The sequence below is a fragment of the Pseudophryne corroboree genome, chromosome 1, assembly GCF_028390025.1.
Source record: "Pseudophryne corroboree isolate aPseCor3 chromosome 1, aPseCor3.hap2, whole genome shotgun sequence".
NCBI classification, from domain to species: Eukaryota; Metazoa; Chordata; class Amphibia; order Anura; family Myobatrachidae; genus Pseudophryne; species Pseudophryne corroboree.
In genome coordinates this window covers 1,132,332,764-1,132,344,768 of record NC_086444.1, presented here as the reverse complement: position 1 = coordinate 1,132,344,768, position 12,005 = coordinate 1,132,332,764, and the positions used below count along the sequence as shown (strand labels likewise).

General features: G+C 46.7%; 1 protein-coding gene across 11 annotated transcripts in view; it reads left to right on the top strand.

Annotated features, from left to right (window-relative positions):
• JAKMIP1 (janus kinase and microtubule interacting protein 1) overlaps nt 1-12,005 on the top strand; it is a 342,118-nt gene that overhangs the window by 118,279 nt on the left and 211,834 nt on the right. For all 11 annotated transcript variants that reach the window (XM_063923480.1, XM_063923560.1, XM_063923546.1 and 8 more), the window contains exon 3: nt 2,790-3,284. In XM_063923480.1, the coding sequence (XP_063779550.1) occupies nt 2,790-3,284 (495 nt within the window). The remainder of the gene's footprint in view (nt 1-2,789; nt 3,285-12,005) is intronic.

The following is a 12,005-nucleotide window of genomic DNA, read 5'->3' as shown; positions in this document are numbered from 1 at the left end:
GACGCTCGGTAATACCAGCCCCCAGGAGAGGTAATATTGCATATTGTCCATTATATATTTGACCGCTGGGCCCTCATCTTCTCCCATTATTGGAGAAAAGTTCTGCTGCCTTCATAACTTTTACTTTAAAAAGCCTTATTTCTTCAGTTACCTCAGTCAGAATAAACTGTGGAGAGCTAAATTGTAACTATTTAGTTACATTACTACTACAATTTAAACCGTATCAACTTCATACCCTGAATCAGGGGAACACTATATACAAGTTTAGATTGATACTGTGTGTCCATACAACGGTGTTTTCAGAGTATAGATATTTCTATATTTTTTAAATGTGGTTATTTTTACTTACTGTTGATGTATTTAACATAACAATAAACAATTTTATATAGATGATTTTTGTCAACTCTCCATAATTTCTACCCATTTGCAATACCTCAAGCGCAGCCCTTTTCTTCCCTTTTTACCATTGCATCTACAGGCACACGCACAGTGCCAATTATCGGCAGCGCTCAGGTGTTATTGCATCTTGGTAGTTCATCCATTTAGGCGCTGTCAGCAATTTGTTTGTGCTTAGATTTTAAGCATGGATCTCTCCGTGAGTACCCCCCTTAAGAGACATTGAGATAAGCTTGAGACTTTCTGAGATGCACAGTTCTACCTTTTTAGGTTATTTGGGAGTAGTGTCTGGCTTTTCCCTTCCTCTGGTAAACGACAGACGAGGACGCAGACAGCTGGCTGCCACAGGCGTCTTTCTCATATTGATGTATGCATGAATTTTAGAATACAAAATTGGTCTTTGAGAACAACTCGCCTTAAAGGGAAATTAGTGCATCTTTGCAGGATCCACAGCATAATGTCTTTGCATTACCAGTGATCGGATCTGTAGTGTGTCTTATACCACCCATCTTGTTATACATAGTTGTGTCCTTATCAGGGCCGGTTCTTGCCCTTGCGGCGCCCCGGGCAAAAGTTAGGGGCGTGGCTTAACATGGGGGCGTGGTCAGTCACGGCCCCCATTTGTAGCGCCGCTGAAAAAAAAAAGTAAAAAAAAAAAAAGTATACTTACTGTACCCCGCTCCTGTTTCCAGACCCTGCAGACCGGCGCCGCTCTTCTCCTCGGATCTATGGGAGAGACGTCAGTCATGACGTCTCTCCCATAGCACAGCATAAGCGCTAGAGGTCAATTATGACCCCTAGCGTCTATGCCACAATGCTGTGCGGTGCGCGATGACGTCATCGCGCACCGCACACCAAAGGTCCTCTCCATGAAGGGAAACTAGACGCTTAGCGTCTGATTCCCTTCAGAGCGGGGGAGGACCAGCGCCACGAAGGGAAACCAGACGCATAGCGTCTGGTTCCCTTCTCACAGCGGGAGGGGGGGCACAGCGGGGGGACACTGCTGGGGCGCACACTGACAGTGGAGGATCTTGCCATGGTGCGGCGCCCTCCGGATGGCGCCGGCGCCCTCCGGAAGGCGGCGCCCCGGGCAAAAGTCCTGCTTGCCCGTGGCAAGATCCGCCACTGGTCCTTATACACCATGAGGAAGTGCATCTTAGTCACAAGACATGTATGAATGTACTGTGTATGAAGCTCAGTGGAACTTCGTGTGGAAAAAAAATTATCAACCGCCACTTGGGGAGCACTTCGCATTCATAGGGGTAAATTTACTAAAGATTCTGAAACGGAGAATTGGTGATGTTGCCCATAGCAACCAATCAGAGTCTGTCTATCATTTCTCTATTGACTTTTTTAGAAAATTCTAGATGGTATCTAATTGGTTGCTATGGGCAACATCACCAATTCTCTGTGCATGTGCTCATGACACGCCCAATGTACCTCACTCTTTGGGGCGTGCCCAGCACCTATGGACACACTGGGCTTGCCCCCAAGCTCTCCCCTCACTGTGAATAGATGCCGCGTGCACCAGTGACGTGCGGTGGGGTGAGGTAGAGCCTTTCCTGTCATATTACCGTGCAAACCAGAGATTTTACTATATAAAGTATATGAAAAATACAAAGAATATAGTAGAAATATATCTCTTTTGTATTTATTCTAATCATTTTTATAGTCAAAACTCTGTAGTAAAAAGTCTATGGCAGCGCCTATCTCTCTTCCGCACTTCTCCGATCAAATCTCACCAAATTTCCAGCAGTATACAGTGCTGCACCTTTGTATAATGTCCATGTGAACCTTTCGACTTATGTAATGTGTGTAAATCTGGCTCTGGTACTAGCCGGGTCCTCCTGAGCCATTTCCCTCACATCACGTCTCTGGTGTGCACTACACCGCAACTTTTCCCACCCGCGGGACTCTGTAGTCCACAGGTGGGGACAGAAGAGGACAGGTGGTTTCAGAGGGGTACCGCCATAAGGCCAGGGTTCATTTGCCACTTTAAAATCAGGCAGGGTGCTTAGCGCCGCTGAAACAGCCTGGCGGTTATATTAATATAGATTCCCACTCAGTCGCACACGGATATGCAAGTGTCCCTTATCAAATTAATCCGTGCAGTCTCGTGAAGCGGGTTTGCCGCATTGTGATAACACACACTGGTGTAAAAGCTGCAAAATAAAGCGCACAGCGCAAACAGAGCCACACTGGATGTAGCGTATCCCAAATACTATAATGTGTGTGTATAATTTATATAATACACGGCACTAGGTAATGGTGGCCATTGTGCAAAGAGGAAGTGTATGACTGTATTGAGATCAGCCTTTTATGTTATTTTGCAGTGTTCTTCAGCCTTGCACTGCATTCAGAGCGGTTATGTGTATTCTGTTTTATTCCGTTAGGTGGGCAAGCTTCGCGAGAGGATACAAGATGTCAAGCAGGAGCGGGAACAAGAGCAGCACAGACACACCGTGTACGTTACTGAACTGAAGGCAAAGTTGCACGAGGAGAAGATGAAGGAGCTTCAGTGTGTCCGGGAGGTGATGATACGCCAGCATGAACTAGATGTCGCACGTGTGGTGAAAATAAAAGACTCTGAAATTCAGCGTTTACAGTCGACGGTCAACGTCTTACGGGATGGGGCGGCGGACAAAGTGAAAACGGCTTTATTGAATGAGGCTAAAGAAGAAGCCAGGCGATCTTTTGATAGCGAGCGCATTAAGCTACACCAGGAGATACTGGAATTGAAAGCTGGCAAAAAACAAATGGAGGAAGCGTTGGGCAATGTCATGCAGGCGGATAAAATGAAAGCCGCAGATTTGCGGGTAGCTTATCAAACGCATCACGAGGAGATCTCTCGGATAAAGCGGGAGAGTGAGCGAGATATCCGCAGGCTGGTAAGTCGATGGCTGGCCTTTTCATCTGTACACACATATTTTGAATAGGGGAAACAAATTTTGATAACACACACACTGGACAGCCACTGCTTGCTGGGGACAACCTAACCCTATTCTTTTCATTACCATTGCTAATAGGAAATGAGAGATGTGTACATGTTGGCAGTGACCACTAGGTGGCAGATTGCAGCTCAGTATGTACATGAGTATGTAATCATTGAGAAAATACCAGTGTCTTTTGAGTCGGGAGCTGCATTTACAGAACAATACACTTCTGATGGATCGAGTCTGCTGATTGCTCTTTCCTCCGCCAGGCATTCGTGCTGGTGTTTTAAATATGCCTGCTGATAATAGTGGGAGCCCAAGAAGTGGTCCACACTGTGCAGGGATCGGCCTCAGCTTACTCAGACTGGCCGTGGGAACTCCTCTATGGGGGGCCAGGAAGTCTGCTTCCAAAGACGCAGAGCCTGGCCTGGGTATGCTTACAAAACAGAGAAGACTCATCCCCATGTTGTAGAACGGTCCCCCGTCTCCGTTCCCGCTCCACCTCCCAAACGCTGCCATCATGCTGAGGCTAAGGTGGGACTGCAAGCAGTTATGCAGGACTCATTTTACACATGCGAGAACCACAAACATGGATGTAAACCAGTGGGTTTATGCACATCTTTGATTTGGGCCCACAGCATATTGTGGCTATTATCTAGCCAACTCCTGCCTGTAATTGCAGCACCTACAGATGTGTCCTCTTACATCTTTACATCTGTGCGCTATAAGTGGCGTTAAACATCATGTGTGAATGCTGTGTGACTTGGTAGCACCAAGCGTCTGGATTTTTTGGGGTTTTTTTTTCACGAAAATGTGTCTTCGACGCAATGTAATAGTACGCAAGAGCAGCTTCTGTTAATTAAAATATGTGGCATGCCTATATTCTGTGTGTGACTGCGACTGTATTTGCATACAAAATGCTCTGTTACAGTATTTTCCTGAACGCGGCATTTCAGATGCTGATACAGCCGCAATTACACACAGATTATAGGCATGGATATAGAGTATATAGCAGAAGCTGCTTGTGCGTCCTATTGCATTTCATTGCGTCTAAGATGCATTTCCGTGGGAAAAAAATATGCAAAAATAGACGCTCTGCACTAGAGTCCCGCCACGTCATGGCGCGATTGAAGGGCTGTTTAGTGTGACTGCTTCAAGGATGTAAGAGGACACATCTGTGCCTTCCGCTCTTAAGCACTCCCAGTACTCATAACTTGTAGCACTTAAAGGATGGGGCTGGAGGGGGAGAGACAGAATTACAAGAGGGTAGTTCTTGCCAGGACAGAGCCACAACTGCTCCCTATCATGGCAGATTCGGGCCGCTGTGTGCTGGAGTGTGAGGGAAGCTGTATGGCCTGATAAGGCTATATAGTACTTCATGCAGGCCGCTAGTAGTAGTAGTAGTAGAAGACTACTGCTGCTGAATGGGAAGGATAGCTATTGAGAACAGGTGCCGGCTAGCCACATAGCCTGTGACTGTAGTGTAACACCCACCTTCAGTGTCCGTTGGTCCGGGTAGATCCAAGATCAACATATGTGCTGTGCCTCCTTTTTCTTTAGCAGAGAGGGGAAGACAATCCAACCCAGACACAATAATTACATATGTTTTATTAGACCGGATCGCTTTCTAAACAGTAATCCCTGTTCTAGTAAAGCAATAATGTGACATTTGTTAAGCAGTAAATAACGCAGTCTACATAATACAGCATTTAACAAGGTAACAATTTTTTTTCTTTGATAACTATCTCATACATAAATACACATCAGTTACTTAACAAACTTTACTAGGCCTCTCAGTGTTACTATACTTGTGCAATCTGATAGCTACAGTACACTACACACCCTGAATTAAGGGGGCTATTCAGAGATGAACTCAGATCACTGCATACGCAGCCATATCTGCGTTCATCTCCTCACATGCTGAGGGCTGTCCAACACGGGGCAAGGTCGCCCAGCATGTGCGAGGCCGCCTCCCGATGCGTCCGCAGTTAGTTTGCGGAACCTTTGGAACTAAGGTTGATCCCTGGTAGCGCAGCCTGGCTGCGCTGTCAGGTAGTCGGCGGACATTTGTTTTTGTGGAACGCTGCGTGTGAACTCACGCAGCTGACCCCACAAAGCGGTTCCGGCCTGCGGACCCTCCACCCCCCAATGTCGCGATGACACCCCCCCCCTCCGACAGCCATTGTGGTCAAACACACTGCGGCCGCATCCTTCCTGCACTCGCTTCCAGGTCTGAATTAGGCCCTAAGTCCACTATTAAGGCAGGGGTGGGGTAGAGGTCATTCAACCAGGAGCGGATCTAGGCAGGGCTGCACCCCGCTCCCTGCTCCCCGGCTGCAGCAGGCGCCGTGGGCTGTGTGGGCGCCGCAGGGTCTAGAACTGGCCCTGAACTCAACTGCAGGTGATGACATCCACCCGCCCAAATCATTGCGGCAATAGCCGCACGCCGCACTTTACGGCAGCCCAAACTCACACCAAACTGCTCTCTGTCCCATAGTGTAGTAGTGTGGGCTGGAGAGGGGTTTGAGATGCGTTGCCATTGCCAAAATGCAACGGTAATTTGCACCCTTCACCAGCAATTGTGATTGGTGTCCCATACGCTTTAAGAAGAATAATACAATATTAATATTTTCATAGTAGTAATGTGAATCGGTATACACTTCACTTATATACTGTACAGCATAGTCCCCTTAGTGAGTACCCCAGTAGCAGTAAGTAGGGTAACTTGAAGCAGACTGGAGCGCGTTTGCTGGATTACACTGGAGGAATGCTCTGAAGCAATTACTAAAGCAGGAGCCAGGGTACTGATCCTCAGAGAGATGTTGTACTGGCAATGTGCTGTCAGCGGTTCCTGGTTTAAATAGGGCTCTCTTGGCACTGATAGGCTGGACGAAATATGTGCCTGATGTTGCATGAAGCTGGTAGGCAAGGTGGGTCATCTGGTCCAATCCAAGATGGCGACGCCCATGGGTCAGAGTTATCGGAACAACTGGGAGGAGAACGCCAGCCACAATATCAGATGAACACTTTGGGAGTGGTCCCAGACTCCAGCATATGACACCCCCACATCTACATAACTGCAATTTACAGGTCTGGGAGGGCTGGATTGGGTGGAATATGACAAGGGAGACCTAGCGCTGCCCAGCATTGGCTTATTAGACATGTTACTGTACCTACTGGACACTTTCACAAGCAATCGGTGGGAGCGAGACAGTATGTTTTATTTAGAAGTATGTTTTATTTCAAAACGTTTCTATCATCCTATATATACAGTAATCTTCCCCACCCTGGTGATGGGCCCTCTTTAAAAATACTAAAGATGTTAGAAATGTGGTGCAACCGTGCCCACAGTGGCTGGTTATTATACATCAAATACTTATTTGGCTCTACTAAGCAGAAATATGTAAGTAATTAGAAGGAGATGTAAAGTACTTAGATATAAGTAGGGTTATTTCATTAGACCGGCTCATACAGGTAACTTGCTCCAAGACTGTTTTATCTAAAACACATGCTTTATTATATGTAGCACAATATCCTATTCATTCTTCTAACAGTAACTGGACACCATTATACCAATTATATCCATTAGCATGAACTCATCCATAGCAAACATGAAAGCTGTATTTATTTTATTACTACAATATTACTTTATTTTGTGCTGAATATATATTATAGGTAGACAGATTGTTTTGCTCATTACTGCCAATTATGGAAAAACCTTTAACAGCTAGAATTATGTATTTTCTTGTCCTTTTTTTTTTTTTTCCTTTATCTATATTTTTTTGTGTTTTAAATTTTCGAATATCACTGTACGGTTTTAAGAAAATAGTTTGTAATGTATACGTTTTGATGGTTCTATTGGCGATTATGACAATGGAGTTTTACATGCATTCGTTTTGTAATTGACTAGTCCTATGTACCTCAGTCTTTTGATGTCTTATCCTTCATATCCTTATGCATTGTTCTAGACAGAGCAGTGTATAGGACTGTGCCTCTTGTAGCTAGGAAGGGCGGAGTGCGGGACTGTGCCTCTTGTTGCTGGGAAGGGCAGAGTGCAGGACTGCGCCTCTTGTAGCTGGGAAGGGCTGAGTGCAGGACTGCGCCTCTTGTAGCTGGGAAGGGCAGAGTGCAGGACTGCGCCTCTTGTAGCTGGGAAGGGCAGAGTGCAGGACTGCGCCTCTTGTAGCTGGGAAGGGCAGAGTGCAGGACTGCGCCTCTTGTAGCTGGGAAGGGCTGAGTGCAGGACTGCGCCTCTTGTAGCTGGGAAGGGCAGAGTGCAGGACTGCGCCTCTTGTAGCTGGGAAGGGCAGAGTGCAGGACTGCGCCTCTTGTAGCTGGGAAGGGCTGAGTGCAGGACTGCGCCTCTTGTAGCTGGGAAGGGCAGAGTGCAGGACTGCGCCTCTTGTAGCTGGGAAGGGCAGAGTGCAGGACTGCGCCTCTTGTAGCTGGGAAGGGCAGAGTGCAGGACTGCGCCTCTTGTAGCTGGGAAGGGCAGAGTGCAGGACTGCGCCTCTTGTAGCTGGGAAGGGCAGAGTGCAGGACTGCGCCTCTTGTTGCTGGGAAGGGCTGAGTGCGGGACTGCGCCTCTTGTTGCTGGGAAGGGCTGAGTGCGGGACTGTTCCTCTTGTAGCTGGGAAGGGCTGAGTGCGGGACTGTGCCTCTTGTAGCTAGGAAGGGCTGAGTGCGGGACTGTGCCTCTTGTAGCTGGGAAGGGCAGAGTGCGGGACTGCGCCTCTTGTAGCTGGGAAGGGCAGAGTGCGGGACTGCGCCTCTTGTAGCTGGGAAGGGCAGAGTGCAGGACTGCGCCTCTTGTAGCTGGGAAGGGCAGAGTGCAGGACTGCGCCTCTTGTAGCTGGGAAGGGCAGAGTGCAGGACTGCGCCTCTTGTAGCTGGGAAGGGCAGAGTGCAGGACTGCGCCTCTTGTAGCTGGGAAGGGCAGAGTGCAGGACTGCGCCTCTTGTAGCTGGGAAGGGCAGAGTGCAGGACTGCGCCTCTTGTAGCTGGGAAGGGCAGAGTGCAGGACTGCGCCTCTTGTAGCTGGGAAGGGCAGAGTGCAGGACTGCGCCTCTTGTAGCTGGGAAGGGCAGAGTGCAGGACTGCGCCTCTTGTAGCTGGGAAGGGCAGAGTGCAGGACTGCGCCTCTTGTAGCTGGGAAGGGCAGAGTGCAGGACTGCGCCTCTTGTAGCTGGGAAGGGCAGAGTGCAGGACTGCGCCTCTTGTAGCTGGGAAGGGCAGAGTGCAGGACTGCGCCTCTTGTAGCTGGGAAGGGCAGAGTGCAGGACTGCGCCTCTTGTAGCTGGGAAGGGCAGAGTGCAGGACTGCGCCTCTTGTAGCTGGGAAGGGCAGAGTGCAGGACTGCGCCTCTTGTAGCTGGGAAGGGCAGAGTGCAGGACTGTGCCTCTTGTAGCTGGGAAGGGCAGAGTGCAGGACTGTGCCTCTTGTAGCTAGGGAGTGCAGGACTGTGCCTCTTGTAGCTAGGGAGTGCAGGACTGCGCCTGTTGTAGCTGGGAAGGGCAGAGTGCAGGACTGTGGGGGTCATTCAGATTTGATCGCTGCTGTGCATTTTCGCACAGCGGGTGATCAGGTACTAACTGCACATGTGTATGCACCGCAATGCGCACGCGCGTTGGACAGCAACAAAAGGCATCACCAGTCAGCGACAGGTTGGTACGAAAATCCATTTGCACAGACGTTCACAAGGTGATTGACAGGAGGAAGCAGTTCGTGGGTGGTAACTGACTGTTTATTGGGCATGTGCAGAAAAACGCAGGCGTTCCCAAGTGTTTTCAGGGGGGGTGTCTGATGTCTGCTCCGGCCCTGATCAGCCTGATGTGATCGCACTGGAAGAGTAAGTCCTGGGCTGCACAGAGACTACACAAAGTGGATTTTAGCAGCTCGGCGTACACATAGGATTGCACACTTGTACAGTGATTATATACTTCTCCTGAAGGTGGCGACTATCAGAATGCAGGACAGCAAAATTAGCAGCCCAGTGATAAGATCTGAATGACCGCCTGTGTCTCTTGTAGCTAGGAAAAACCGAGTATACAAATTCGTGTTGGATTTTGTAAGTATACAAAAAATATACAAATCTGGGCGCAAATATTCGCAACAAGATAGATCAGTCTTGCCCAGCGGCACAAACAATTTAATACTGTAGCTCTCGTCACTGTAGACTGGAGCTACGGCAGTGGAAAAAAACAATTGAATTCCCCCCACCCCCAGGATTTTTTGGTCAAGGTGGTGATGGCTGAAGAGGACATATTTTAATTTTGAAATGCTAAATTTTGGCCACGACTTATTAGAGATAATATACACGGTGGAGTCACATTATGATGACCACCTCCTACATTTGACGTCGGCAGCGCGTAGCCCATGAAGTACGTCACCTGTCATGCGCTGGCTTGGTGGGTATATGAGGTGTGCGATAGGCCGTCTGCACATTCATCACTCGTTGCTGTTATGGGTATATATCTCCAAAGGTGCTCCTGCACTCACATCCTCCAAAGAAGACACATGGGCGGGTGCTTCCAACAGACCATGAGGTCCACTATATATACAGAATGTCCACAAAGTGGTGATGCACTCTCGCTGTGAAGAAATAATTCAATTTTGAACAGTCGAATGTCACCGTAGTTTAATGTCGACGTTTCGGCCTGTTAACAGGCCTTTCTCAAGACCGGTGAAACAGCAGATCAAGTATTCAGTTGCATTAACAGAGGAAAAAAATCTGTAAGAACAATGATCATAATTAAAATCACATGCCTCACCGGTCCCTGGGAAGTCCCACACCAAATAGAAAAAAAAAAAAAAAAAAATATATATATATATATATATATATATATATATATATATATATAATGCCAATTCGAATCAGTGCACACTATGCTATGTTATCACCCATGTGTATATCCTCCACCTGGTGGATAATAGGTGACCCATACCTGTCACGCCTCATCCATCGCCTGGTTACATGTAATATCATAAAAACACCATTCTAACAGACAACAGACGATTCACTGTCCATCACACTGTAATAACAACAAGGGCATAGAACCTAGTTAGGGATATCCCTCAATCCAGTTTAGACCGCACCAAATAGTGTGAAAACATTTGTCAACTCTCGTGCTGATGACCAGGGGAACCGTGGAAATTGCCTAGTATATAGTATATAGTCATTGTTGTCCCTGGATGCAGTCACAGCTGTTGGTATTTACAGTGCTGCAAGGGGAGAGAATCTAGCATCAACATCAGGTCAATTAAACAGCCAGAGAAAACAATGCACAACTTGGAAAGAATCAATTCAGTAACTTACACAGGACTGGAGGCGTCTTGCTTGTGACTGCATGACCCTCCTAACTCCGGAGTGCGTTTAAATACCGCGCCCACCGGAAATGACGCAACACTCAATATCATATACCACAATATCGTCCTTATGTCACAGGACTCATACAGGCTTCACTTGTGGGCAATACCCATAGCGGCCACATCATACTTACAAAGGGCATCCACCACGCGGCCCCCCCAGACGTGCCAATCGCCGCCAGCGCTGGACCCGCAAATCATTGGCCGAAAGCGGCGCCATGATGCGTTCCACGGCGGCGGAAATGCTCCCATGGTGCGTTCCACAGCGGCGGAAGTGTCGTGGCCGTCAGTATGTAAATATACTGAACGGGTCACATGTGAATGTCGCTTAAACTAAGATTCAACTATACTGTAGTAACCAAAAATGGGCGATACCCCTTCTGACAAATGCACGTGTGCATACACATCAGGAAAAATAGATGTAATGACAATACACAATTCAACACGGTTATACCATATCCTCAGATAGGTAACCATGGTAACTAGCATCATCATCCAAAATAAATGGAATAATTGCTAAGAGTCACCACCTTTTAAGTGTTAGCAATAAGCTAACCCAATAGTGGCGAATGGGTGTTCAAAGACACCGCAAGATAAACTCATTGACCTAACTACTCATTGTATAAGTATTATTGATGCTGATGCTGATGATTGATGATGTTGATGCTAGATTCTCTCCCCTTGCAGCACTGTAAATACCAACAGCTGTGACTGCATCCAGAGACAACAATGACTATATACTAGGCAATTTCCACGGTTCCCCTGGTCATCAGCACGAGAGTTGACAAATGTTTTCACACTATTTGGTGCGGTCTAAACTGGATTGAGGGATATCCCTAACTAGGTTCTATGCCCTTGTTGTTATTACAGTGTGATGGACAGTGAATCGTCTGTTGTCTGTTAGAATGGTGTTTTTATGATATTACATGTAACCAGGCGATGGATGAGGAGTGACGGGTATGGGTCACCTATTATCCACCAGGTGGAGGATATACACATGGGTGATAACATAGCATAGTGTGCACTGATTCGAATTGGATATATATATATATATATATATATATATATATATATATATATATATATATATATATATATATATATATATATATATATATATATATATATATATATATATATATATATACATACACACATACATACATACATACATACATACACACACACACACACACACATATATATATAAGCCCCACACCAAATAGAAAAATAATGAATAAATATATATATATGTGTGTGTGTATGTATATATATATATATATATATATATATATATATATATATATATAT